Genomic DNA, 11,414 nt, shown 5'->3' with positions numbered 1-11,414 from the left:
ATAAGAATACTCTTTAATGGTAACAAAAAAAGTGTGGATCAAATCACGGTTTTAATGACTTTTAGTGGTTCTTTTCTATGTTTTGTTTGCATAAAAAAACACATTTTTTGTTTTTTTTTTTAAAAAAAAATATAGGTCCATTATAAATAGGAAAAATTGATAATAGAGGTTTGAACTTTGAGTGATAATTTTAAAAAGTCTGAATTATTGATTAACTTGTGTAGGTCCCAACTTTAGGGGGTTTTAACTTTTAGCAGGTCTTAGTGACTTAAAACTGACTTAATAGGTCATCACTTGTAAAATTTGGGTCACATCAGAAGGGTTAATTGAGGGAGAAATGTAGGAACTAGGTGAGATTTTAAAAAAAATCTTCAAGTTTACGTCGTCGAGGCCCGCTAAAAGTTAAGACCCCCTAAAGTTGGGACCTACACAGGTTAATCAATAGTTCAAACCTTTTAAAAATTATCACCCAAAGTTCAGACCTCTATTGTCAATTTTTCCTAAAAAATATTAGTAACAAGAATTCCTCTCGACTGCCTTCGCACAGGGCTCCTACCCAAAATTCTAATTACAAGCGAGACACCTGAATCTCAACCCCCCCTCCCTCTTAAATCCGGGGTAAGAATTGAATCCAGAAAAGCTCACCACTTGAGCTTATCCCAATTTCTAAGTCCATTATTTAATATAGCAATTATAGAAATTATGGATCTTGTGAGTTGTTACATTTATATTATGGGTGATTTTGTGAGTTGTTTACATCAACCAAAAGGAAGTTGTTAATCAAATTAAATAATGATGATAAATGGTTTATGATCCCTCAAATTTTAAGGTTTAATATACTTTGAATATTCTAAAGCAAAAGGGTGGGTCCACCATGTGGAAATCTTAAGTTTCAACGGTGATTCTGTCCATAACTTGGTGTATAGATGTGGCATCCCGATAAATAACAAATTATAAAAATTATTAAAAGAGATTGTCTAATTTTAACATAAAAGTAGATTTAATTATTAATTGGATTGAATTAATCACTTAAAGAAATTAATTTAATTATTATTGGGCTAAATTTTGTTTTAATATTTAGGCTTATCATTGCCTAATTTTAATTTAAAAGTAGGCGGTTTCTTACAAGACAATCCTTACAAATTAATAGATAAATCGGAAAGAGGTTTTTTAACACTATAACAATTTAGATTTTCATCGAAAGAGCATTTTGGTTAATTAAAGTGATTATATTGGTATCATTTTTAGTACTAAAATAATCCTTTTAGTACTGTTTTATATAATTCACAAATGATTACAATAGGCAGTTTAATTTTAACATAAAATTAGACAAATCTAAGTCTATATTGTTCTCTTAATAAGTTCATTCAATCTCACTCTGATCTAACCCAATAATTCATATATATCTCGCATCAATCTAATCATCCCTTCTTTTCTCCTTCCTTTGTTTCATTTTGAATGTCGAACTACAACAAACAATTTAAAAAAATAACTCGACAAATTTATCAAATGGATTAAACTAGTAACTTAATGGATTAATAAATATGAAAACTGAATGGATTAAATTGGTCACTAAATAGATTAAACTAGTTAGTAGATTAAAAAAGATAGTCCATTATTTTCTTAATATCGGGTTTGAGTCACTGCCTAATTTATATTAAAAGTAGGCAATCTTTTGCAAGACCAAATGTATATCATTTGTATTGAAAATGTGATGCTGGTATTTAAAGTGGTTAAAATGAAATGTATCAAATTATACAATTCTTATATCCAATTTAGTATCGATATATAGTTGAAACCCAATATGAAGTCTCGTAATTATATGTTAAGAGTTTTTCTATCAAAATTGAGTTTAAATAAGGAAGATATGCGAGATCAAGTGATAAGAGCTCCGACTTCGTGACCTCTTGGTTGGGGATCGGAATCCTTATCATCCAACCTTGGTGCATGGTTCCTCAATAAGGCTCTGGACTGAATTAATAAAAATTCAGTTCAGACAAATTCATTTCAATTCAGTTTAGTTAGTTTCCACTCACAGTTTTCATTCATTTCAGTTCATATCAAATTAATTCGGTTCTGTAAAAAAAAAATGTACCAATAGAATATACTACAATTACTATGAAACGAGGAAATTATGATTTTAAAATTTTTTATGGTTAAGCAATCAGGCGTTAGAAAGTAACTTACTCTATGATTGATTTGTGTTTTGGGAACACCTATTATAGTTTGTACATTGTGTTTGACAGTTTAAAATTGTCATCTACATGATGGGACCAAAAATTTGTCATTCCAAAATAGTTTAGTCTCTTTTCATATATTTTGGTTTTACCTATTCAAAGAAAAAAATTGTCATTTGATTATTTACTTGTTCCTTTTTATTACTAAGAAACTATTTACTTATTCCTTTTTATTACTAAGAAACTATTTACTTATTCCGAATGCATTTATTTTGTTAACAGTCTCTATATGTACTTCGTCTGTTTTCTAAGACTTGCAACATTCTCATATAGAAAATTTTCTATTACTTACAAGGTTGATACTTTTAGCAAAATATTCGGATCGCTCTATCTCCAAGCATATGCGGGTTCTTTAGTCCCTATTTCCTTATGCACATTGTAACATAGCGGATATTTTTAAAACGGAGAAATTCTATATTTTCTTGTTGTTATAGAGCAACTAAGCATAGTAGATAACATGAAACATGATCTCGGGTCTTGAATACTACCCCTACAATGCTTATCAACTAAACTAAATGAGATTCACACATGACACATAATCTCTATATTAATTGTAAGTGTTAACATTTCCTCACATAAATTATAGCACTATTAACTAATAGTTACCATATTATTATTTTTAAAGTATTGCTATATTGAAAATTGAATGAAAATTATAGAATATTATTGTAAGTAATTAATAATGAGAAAGTAAAATATTAGTTAAATGGAAAAATAAATTAATGTAATATTTAATATTTTTATCTTAATTAGTAAAAATTTGTAAAAATGGTGCTCAAAAACTCAAAATTGAATCACGTTTGATTATGCATCATGTGACTTGTCGTCTTTGGCTCTTGAAAGTTTAAAAGTCCATTTTCTTGAAGTCTAATCAATGGCCACACAGACATAGACAGTGATGCACTAAGCCTACATCATGAATTTGTAGTTCTGACTTCTGTACATATATTTTTTTCTAAGTACTCCAAACAAAAAAAAAAAAAAAAAATAGTGAATATCTTCTATTCTCCATCATGGCATCATGTATGGACAGGCATGCATGGTGTATCATTTTGTATTATACTCCCTGCGTCTCATAATATACTATTTCTTTTTTTTTACACTCTTTCTAAGATAAATATTATTTGACTTTCGATATCTTCAATTACTTCTTGATAAAAAAAAAATATAAAAAGTTGATATTATGAAACTACATATTGAGGTAAATCTAACAAGATTCCGCATGAATATGTTTTTTATGTATATACAAATGAAAAGATTTGGTCAAAAAATTTAAAGTTTGACATCAACAGAGATAAACAAACACTATATTAGGACGCGGAGGGAGTAGTTTTCATTTTGCCACCTTGAGGTGATGGTATCGTTACAAGGACGTAAGACATTAGAGTCTAAATCAAACAGGCATATGATCCAATTGAATATGATTCGAACTTACTAAATCTTACTGAAATAATTGGAACATATTAGATCTGATTGAACCTGATTAGAAATTACTTAAACTTACTGAACTAACACTTAAATTTTTAAGGTGAAGAGAACGCATCTCTTCCTTAACCTCCAAAAGTTGCCTAATAATGCACTGAAATTCTAGATAAAGGTTATGTTGAACATTAATTACAATCAAGTTGTTTTTACGCTCCAAACTTCCTCCGTTTTTCAATACTACTATGTGCAAGGATGAACTAGTCTCTATAAAAGTTCATATATGGTGTTTTAAGGACAGACTGTGACCATACAACTTGATGAACTTATCTATGTGAATGTGGGGAATGTTCTCGTCTTAAAGAAGTCCTTTAAGCTTAGAACCTTTAAAGCATTAATGAAAAGTTCATGAACTTATTGGGGGCATATAAGTGCAAATTTTTGCATTAACATGTTTTGATTTGAGATTTTGCAAGTGTGCAAATTGTGTCTTACTAATAGTCTAACATCATTAGAGGTTTAGGATTAGTTCACCTTAACTGGTGGTAGCTAGGAGATTGTTGTTTGAGCTGGCTGTTAAATCAAGTCCATGTTCTTCAATGCCCAAAATTTTTCTCTCTTCTTTTGTTTCTTTGTTCTTCTAAGTGATCTTATAAAGGAGATTTTGCTTGAAAAGAAGCAAGAGAACTGGAAACTTGTCCTACATTGATATAACATGAGGCTTTTTACCTTCTTTACATATCTCAACTCACTATGAGCCTTGGGTAAAGGATTAGAGGGGAGACTCCGATCCACCACACTCGCACAGGCGAGTTGCACGGTTGTGACCTACTTTTCGACCATGCCTATTATCCTAACTCCTAAGGCTGCCACAACTTCGTTCCAACTTACTATAAGCCTTTATACCGTCTTACATTGTACACCGAAGAGATCGATGTCACGTATTTGTTGAAGATAGGTTGCTGAAAGTCTATTTTTAACGCGCAAGGCAAATTCAACTTTGGGGCAGTGATTTATCATCATATACAACCTTTCCCATATTTGCCTGTTCTAATTTCCATTGCTATTAGTCATATTTCCTACACCTTTTCGAAATTTGAGCAAGTCTCATGGTAATATTGTATCTAACCTGTATTTGGGAGAATTATTTTTACAGTTGAAACAGAATGGAAAATTTTTAGAAACAAAAAGTGCTTTACAAAACTTTGGACAGACACAGTGATTCAGGTAATAATTACATGGAGTCATCTTGGTCCAGATAACTCCATATCTTCAAATACAAAGGAATGTTCTTCGTGAACATCACTGTATTGCCTAGAGACACTAGTACAATATCTTTCTTCAGGAATTGAGTTTCTGGCATGCATTTCTTCTCCGATTCCGGACTGCCCAGCAATAACTTCTAAAACATTCAAAACTTCTGACATTTTTGGTCTCAGGATAGGACTAGCTTGAGTGCACCGAAGAGCCAATTCCACCATCTTTTCTAACTCATCAGCATCGTAAAAGCCCTTCAGATCTCTGTCCACAAGCATGTCCAACTTTTTTTCTTCGTTCAATCCCCTCACCTATAAACAAGCAGCAAAGAAATGACTAGTGAGGAGATGCTACATAAGACTTGCGAATAACCCATGAGGTAGCCGGTCTAGTAGGATCCTTTATGTTGTTACTGCTAAGTAAAATGAAGGACCTATTAGACCGGGGTCAGCAAAGCTACGAGAACTGTACACCTACCCATTCAAGCATCATTCCCTTCTGAGTCTGACCTTTGCCAGCATCTACTGTCTTTTGTCCCGTGATGAGTTCCAAAAGTAGAACGCCAAATCCGAAAACATCAGTTTTCTCTGAGGATTGCCCAGTAGAAAGATACTCAGGAGCAATATGACCAAGTGTGCCGCGCACAGCGGTAGTAACATGAGAATCTCTCCTGTCTAAGAGCTTTGCAAGGCCAAAATCTCCCACTACAGCTTCAAAGCTCCCATCAAGCAAGATGTTAGCAGCTTTCACATCCCTATGAAGAATTTTTGGATTACACTGCTCATGTAAGTACAAGAGACCACGAGCAGCCCCCTGAGCAATATGCAAGCGCTTGCTCCAATCTAAAGTAGGCCTATCCCTACATGGATCTGAAATAATGGTAAAGCATATAATCCACAATCAATAGCAAATACCCTTTCCCTCAACTTCTCCAAATACATCTGATTTTCAAATGATACATGCAAATTTTCTCATGGAAAGAGTAAGTAATGCTAGAAAGCAGATCCACATCACAGAGACTGCTGTACAGGATAATTCGTACTTTATACTCCATATGCAAGTGTATATCAGCCATGTTACATGTACTCTTCAATCTTCATGCATATGCATATCCATGTAGATAATTGACAATCTAAGTATGAGTACTTGCTGCAATTAATCGAGGTGAAAAACATGTAGTCTTTCAGAAAGTGATCAATTATACATTTGGACAAGTACCCATGTTGGATACTTGAATACTTATACCTGAGTCCATGTAACTCAAGTAACAAGAAGCAAACCATCTAGTATTTAATATCTCTAATTTAGATTGAAAATTTACAGTAGAACCTCTTAATCTACAGAAATGATGGTGAATTTGACCAGTTGCTGCTAGAATCTAAGATGAAATTGACCATGGTAAAAGAGGATGAGCAAAGAGATATATACCAACCTCTCAAACGATCTGCAACGCTCCCATTTGGCATGTAAGGATACACGAGCAATCTCTCATTAGGTGTCATACAAAATCCATACAGACGTAGAAGATTTCGATGTAGAGCTAAACCAATCATCTCTACCTCAGTTTGAAACTGCACTTCACCAGTCAAACTGGGGTCTTTCAGCCTTTTGACTGCCACCATAGTCTTGTTTGGTAAACAACCCTTATACACAATCCCAAAACCACCTTTTCCTAGTATGTTTTTGGCATTGAAGTTTCCTGTAGCTACTTGAAGTTCACGAAAAGAGAATCTCTTCACATGACCATTACTAAATTCATAATCTTGCTGCACTGCAAATTCAAATATCAGAGGCTCTCATCATTCTTATCAACACGGATGTAAGCACTCACATAGCGAAAACTTATTAGCTTAAGAAAGTACCATATGATGTCAGAAGATGGGACTTGTAGTAGTGAGCCCATCCAATTACCAGCAATATAGAAACCACAAATGTGCAGCCAACACCAACAGCTACTGGAACTTCCCATCGACGGCGATGACTTGCTTTTGGAATAGTTGTGTCTGGAAGTGAATAGGTAAAACATGTAAATGACGTTGTTTTCTTTTTCTTATTTATATTATGAATTGGAATAACTGGAAGAACTAGAGTGAAAGGAACCTACCATTTACAGGCTTCTTGCTATCTATGCAAACATGTGAAGATGTTGAAGAGCAAAGAAAAGTGTTCCCTGTCACACTGCACTCAAATATGCAATCCGTCACTTATTACTCAACAATGAAGAAGAGAGAATAGGTCAATAGCATAAGAAATCAGTTACATAGGCTATATATTATTGAAGTGCTACATACATTTGCATGAAACATATAATACTAAGAGCCATGTCCATCTTTATGATAGCATACGTATTGAGCTGATTTTAGAAAGGAGAAACAGAAGCTTCAGAACCATAGGATATTACTGATCACATGTTTCTAACCCTTGTTTCTTAACCTTCTGATGATCTTTAGACACAATTTTGCTTGTATAAGACATCTTCTATTAGCAAGAAGAAGAAAGCCCTCATAGAAGAGATTTATGTACTATCAAATCATGGTTGTTATTGGAACTTAGCCACATACAAGTAATCTTACAAGTTGGACTGAACCAGATGATCATCATTTCCAATTGCTTGCCTTCTCTTAATAAACTACACAGGTTGGACAACTTCTAACTAAATATAGTTTGATGATCTAAGGTTATCAATTTATAATTGAACTTCTTGATTTCATGAAAACAAAGGAAGAGGGGTACATTTAAGTTAGTTATTAACCTAGATATCAGTGATTTGATTATGTCAAAAAAAATCGGTGATTTGATTGTAACCAATAGATGATTAATGGTCATGATTCGATGGTATATAAATGCAACTTCTCATGGAGGAGTATGATATATCTAGAAAAGGGAAATTATGCTCTTTTAAAATCCACCGACACGGGTTACTTATTCAGGATGGATGAAGATTCTGCATTCTGTCTCTTGAAATTATATCTTCTGTTAATACCTTTAACTTATTGTTTATACGTGGAAACTGCCTATATCAGTGAACTTACTTGTATATCAAAAACTAACCAAGACAATCCTATTGCACTATGAAACAAATTAGGTTCTTAGGAAGCCTCACTCATTTATAGGTGCAAACTGCCAAAACTTTATTTGTACTCTAAAAGTCCAATTTGAACAGTCATATACACTATGAGATAAATTAGGTCTTTAATAAGTGCTTTTAGCATGACTCAAAGTTGTACTATAATCAACCCCAACTGTAAAATAAATCCCCAATGATATATGCATATATTTTTTGTCTTCCTGTAACAAACGTAAAAAGGGTGATACAATTAAAAAAAGGTAATGAAACCAAAACTTCTGTAATTTTCCAAGTAACCAATGGCGTTGATTACAAAAGCACATGGAAAAAGAAAGACCGACAGCATAAACACAAATTACAAGGTTGGAGTAAAGACTAAAGATTTGACGAGTTATGAATAGTTTTGCCAGTACAAAGGTCATACCTGTATGCTTTCGCTAAAATCTTTGGTGTAGGACCAGTAAGATTGTTAAACGACAAATCCCTACGAATGCAAATCTTCATTTCAATGCCAATGATAAACAAGCAGAAAAAAGGGAAGAAATCAAATGTTGAGAGACATACAAGAATGAAAGACCTGTAAGATTTGCAACATGTTCAGGAATCTGTCCAGACAATTTATTTCTACTCAGTTTCCTGCAGAGAGAAAGCAATTAAATTACATCAAAGGTCACTTAGAGGAGGGATAAAAAGACAAAAAAATTAAGCTATACTTACAAGTAGCTTAGATGGCCGAGGTTACCAATCGAACCAGGAATCTCACCACTAAACTGGTTACCTGAGAGGTCCAGAGTTTGAAGCTCTTGAAGCTTGCCAATCTCGTCAGGAATTGGTCCAGATAACTGATTGTTCTGCATTGAACTGTATACACATTGTAGTTAGACAACATCTCCCAGTCAGCTGCTAGCTATTGTTATAAAACAAAAAGAACCCTCGAATTAACTTCTTATTCTACCCTACATAATTCAGCAAGCATTAATACTAATAAACACTTCTTTCTTTATCATCGCATTAGTTAAAGAGAATGTTCTTCTTTAAAGTTCATAGCATTCTAACCACCTCAAGGTTTGAGATATCATTCTCAAAAGGAAGTCTACTTACAGAAATTATTTGATATGCAATTAGAATATCTAAGCTACAACATTGCAGGTAAGAGACACCCATAGCAAGACATTTAAGAAAGATTGTTTTTCACTTTTCCCTCAAAAACTCAATTCCTTTGACCATCAGTAGCCAACTGATTTAAGATTGCCTAATTTCACCACAGACAATCTCATTTTGAACATAAGTCACTTTCAGTAATCACAGAAATGTATTTATATTCTCACATTTGCCAAACAAAAAGTTTATTTTCGTTCGCATTCATACTCACCTGACCTTCCCAATAATCATTCCTCGTTTCATAATTTCATTACAAACATTTTCCAGAAACGAGCTCGTCCACTAGCTGAAAAATTTCTCTTCATATTGAATATTTACAATATATGAAAATGTAATTCTCCGTTTTGAAATAAGTGAAACACTTTCCTCTTTTATGTGAGCTTTTCGAGAGAAATGTTTCACTTATTACAAAACGGAAAAAGTATATATTAGCATAGACTAAGACAAGCATATAACAAATGACAGCTCCTCAATCACATCAGACATAAAATAAAGTAACAAGGAACCTTACATTGAGCGAAGGTGAGTCAAATTTCCAATACTAGGAGATAGGGTTCCTGACAAGCCCATACTAGCCATATCACTGAAACACCCTCAAAAAAAAAACACAAAAAAACTCAAGCATTAACATAACTATACAATCAATCAACCAAAATGGGTAGGCAAATTTTTGTCAGAAGTTCAATATTTATGATTTTTGGGGACAAAAAAACATAAAAATAATGCAGAAACTTACAGAGAAATAACAGAAGCCTCAGCAGAACAAGCAACCATATACCAAGTACAAGGATCAACTGAATTTATATCCCACCCATCAAGAACATGGTACTTATCATCTCTCATCTTGTTCTTTAATGACATTAATGCAGCAACTAAAAGTACCCATAAAACAAAAACATCAAGATAACCCAAAAAAAAACATTAATATAAACAATTCAGGGAAAAAGAAGTGATTTTTATTAATGGGGTTTTCGTAACTAACCTTCATAGTTAACACCCTTAGGAGAGAGAAGACTATCAGCAGCTCCAACCACATCAAAAACCCAGAAAACCAAAACCAAAAACAGAAACATTGCTAAAAAAAAAACACACTCTCATAAACTAGCAACTTTTAACAACAGCACCACATTAGTCCCACATTATTTTTGGGTCGGCTAACATGAATCGTAATAAGAAATCGTTTTCGTTACAAATAAATCAAACAGTTTTGACAACCCAACTATGAAAAAAGATTAAGTTCACAAAAATGAGGAGAAAAAGGGTACTAGTAGATCTTGTTTGACACTTAAAAGAGTGAAAAAAATGGAAACTTTCTACACTTTTAGTACATGAGAAAAGTTGGAACAAAACGACAGTTTTTAAAGATAATAATGCCAATATTAAGTTATATTGATATTTGATACTGAAATGAGAGAGAAAATGAAACATATTGATAGAGTAGTGCCCTTGGATTTGGGGTTTCTTTGAAAATAAGCTCGAAAATAAAGACTTTTTTGTCTCGAGATTTGAATGATAAGTGCCAAATTTGTCTAAGAATCTGGTATAGTGGAGAACACAGGGCCTACATAGTCATTGGCATTTGGTAGTATTCTTTTCTTCGTGTTACCCACCCCCTCTGGCCCTCTACCTTGCAAATTGCAATTTCAAATGGATGGTTAAGACTCCGCTTTTTTAGAATGGAAGAAACTGGATTAAATTGGACTGAACTACGAGAAATTAAATTGAACTGTGAAAAACTGAACTGAAAATAAGTTCAAGAGAACAAGATGCATATATTACTTTTTTAAACGATGGTAAGTGTTTAAGCATGATTCGTGATATTGTCCCTCTTGTTCTTTGTTTGGAAATTATAGGAGGTATTATTTGGAGTGTTCAAGATAAATCATACCAAAAAAACGCATGTTCATATCTAGACAATCGTATCGGTAACTTCAACAAATACGGTACGTGTTAACTAAACGGTTTGGTTATGGTTATAAATTACGGCAAAATGATTAACTAAAAAAGGCGAAATAATTTTTTTATGTTAAATTGTTAATTCAGTGTTGGAAGTTTGCACTGTGATGGGAAAAAAGATGAGTGTCATTCACTGCCATCCTTAGGTAAAGTCTCTTAAGTAAAAAAAAAAAAGTAATATTACTTTCTTTTGAACTTTGGTTAGTTTAGATTAGCAGTTGCAACTGCCAACTTGTATTGCCAACTTGTATGTTGTGTCCAAATATGATACTCTAATAAAGCACAAAATATTAAGATAGACGGTCTAATTTTAA

General features: G+C 33.1%; 1 protein-coding gene across 2 annotated transcripts; it reads right to left on the bottom strand.

Moving 5' to 3' along the window:
* Nucleotides 1–4,766: 4,766 nt before the first annotated feature.
* On the bottom strand, nucleotides 4,767–10,630 carry LOC104900503 (probable LRR receptor-like serine/threonine-protein kinase At5g45780). 2 transcript variants are annotated; one of them, XM_010687925.4, is made up of 11 exons: nucleotides 10,127–10,630; nucleotides 9,881–10,016; nucleotides 9,656–9,727; nucleotides 8,701–8,844; nucleotides 8,548–8,619; nucleotides 8,408–8,467; nucleotides 7,021–7,094; nucleotides 6,779–6,919; nucleotides 6,349–6,687; nucleotides 5,394–5,785; nucleotides 4,767–5,227 (listed from the first exon to the last, which is right to left on the bottom strand). In XM_010687925.4, exons 1-11 carry the CDS (start codon nucleotides 10,215–10,217, stop codon nucleotides 4,904–4,906), a joined length of 1,845 nt encoding a protein of 614 aa, XP_010686227.1. In that variant the 5' UTR covers nucleotides 10,218–10,630; the 3' UTR covers nucleotides 4,767–4,903. The 2 variants fall into 2 exon arrangements, with proteins under 2 accessions (XP_010686227.1, XP_048490798.1); XM_048634841.2 differs by lacking the exons at nucleotides 9,656–9,727; nucleotides 9,881–10,016; nucleotides 10,127–10,630 and adding an exon at nucleotides 9,356–9,616.
* Nucleotides 10,631–11,414: the final 784 nt, after the last annotated feature.

The sequence above is a fragment of the Beta vulgaris genome, chromosome 8 (genome assembly GCF_026745355.1).
Source record: "Beta vulgaris subsp. vulgaris cultivar EL10 chromosome 8, EL10.2, whole genome shotgun sequence".
NCBI classification, from domain to species: Eukaryota; Viridiplantae; Streptophyta; class Magnoliopsida; order Caryophyllales; family Amaranthaceae; genus Beta; species Beta vulgaris.
Note: the sequence above shows the minus strand (reverse complement) of the source record. Positions and strands in the feature narration are given on the sequence as shown.

What these genes read in the sequence shown, in the direction of transcription:
- LOC104900503 (XM_010687925.4), bottom strand. Translation starts at nt 10,217, where the DNA reads ATGTTTCTGTTTTTGGTTTTGGTTTTCTGGGTTTTTGATGTGGTTGGA. An exon ending in TAAGGGTGTTAACTATGAAG is followed by an intron (nt 10,017 to 10,126) that starts GTTAGTTACGAA and finishes GGGTACTTTTAG; the next exon opens with TTGCTGCATTAATGTCATTA. An exon ending in CGTTGCAGATCGTTTGAGAG is followed by an intron (nt 5,786 to 6,348) that starts GTTGGTATATAT and finishes CCATTATTTCAG; the next exon opens with ATCCATGTAGGGATAGGCCT.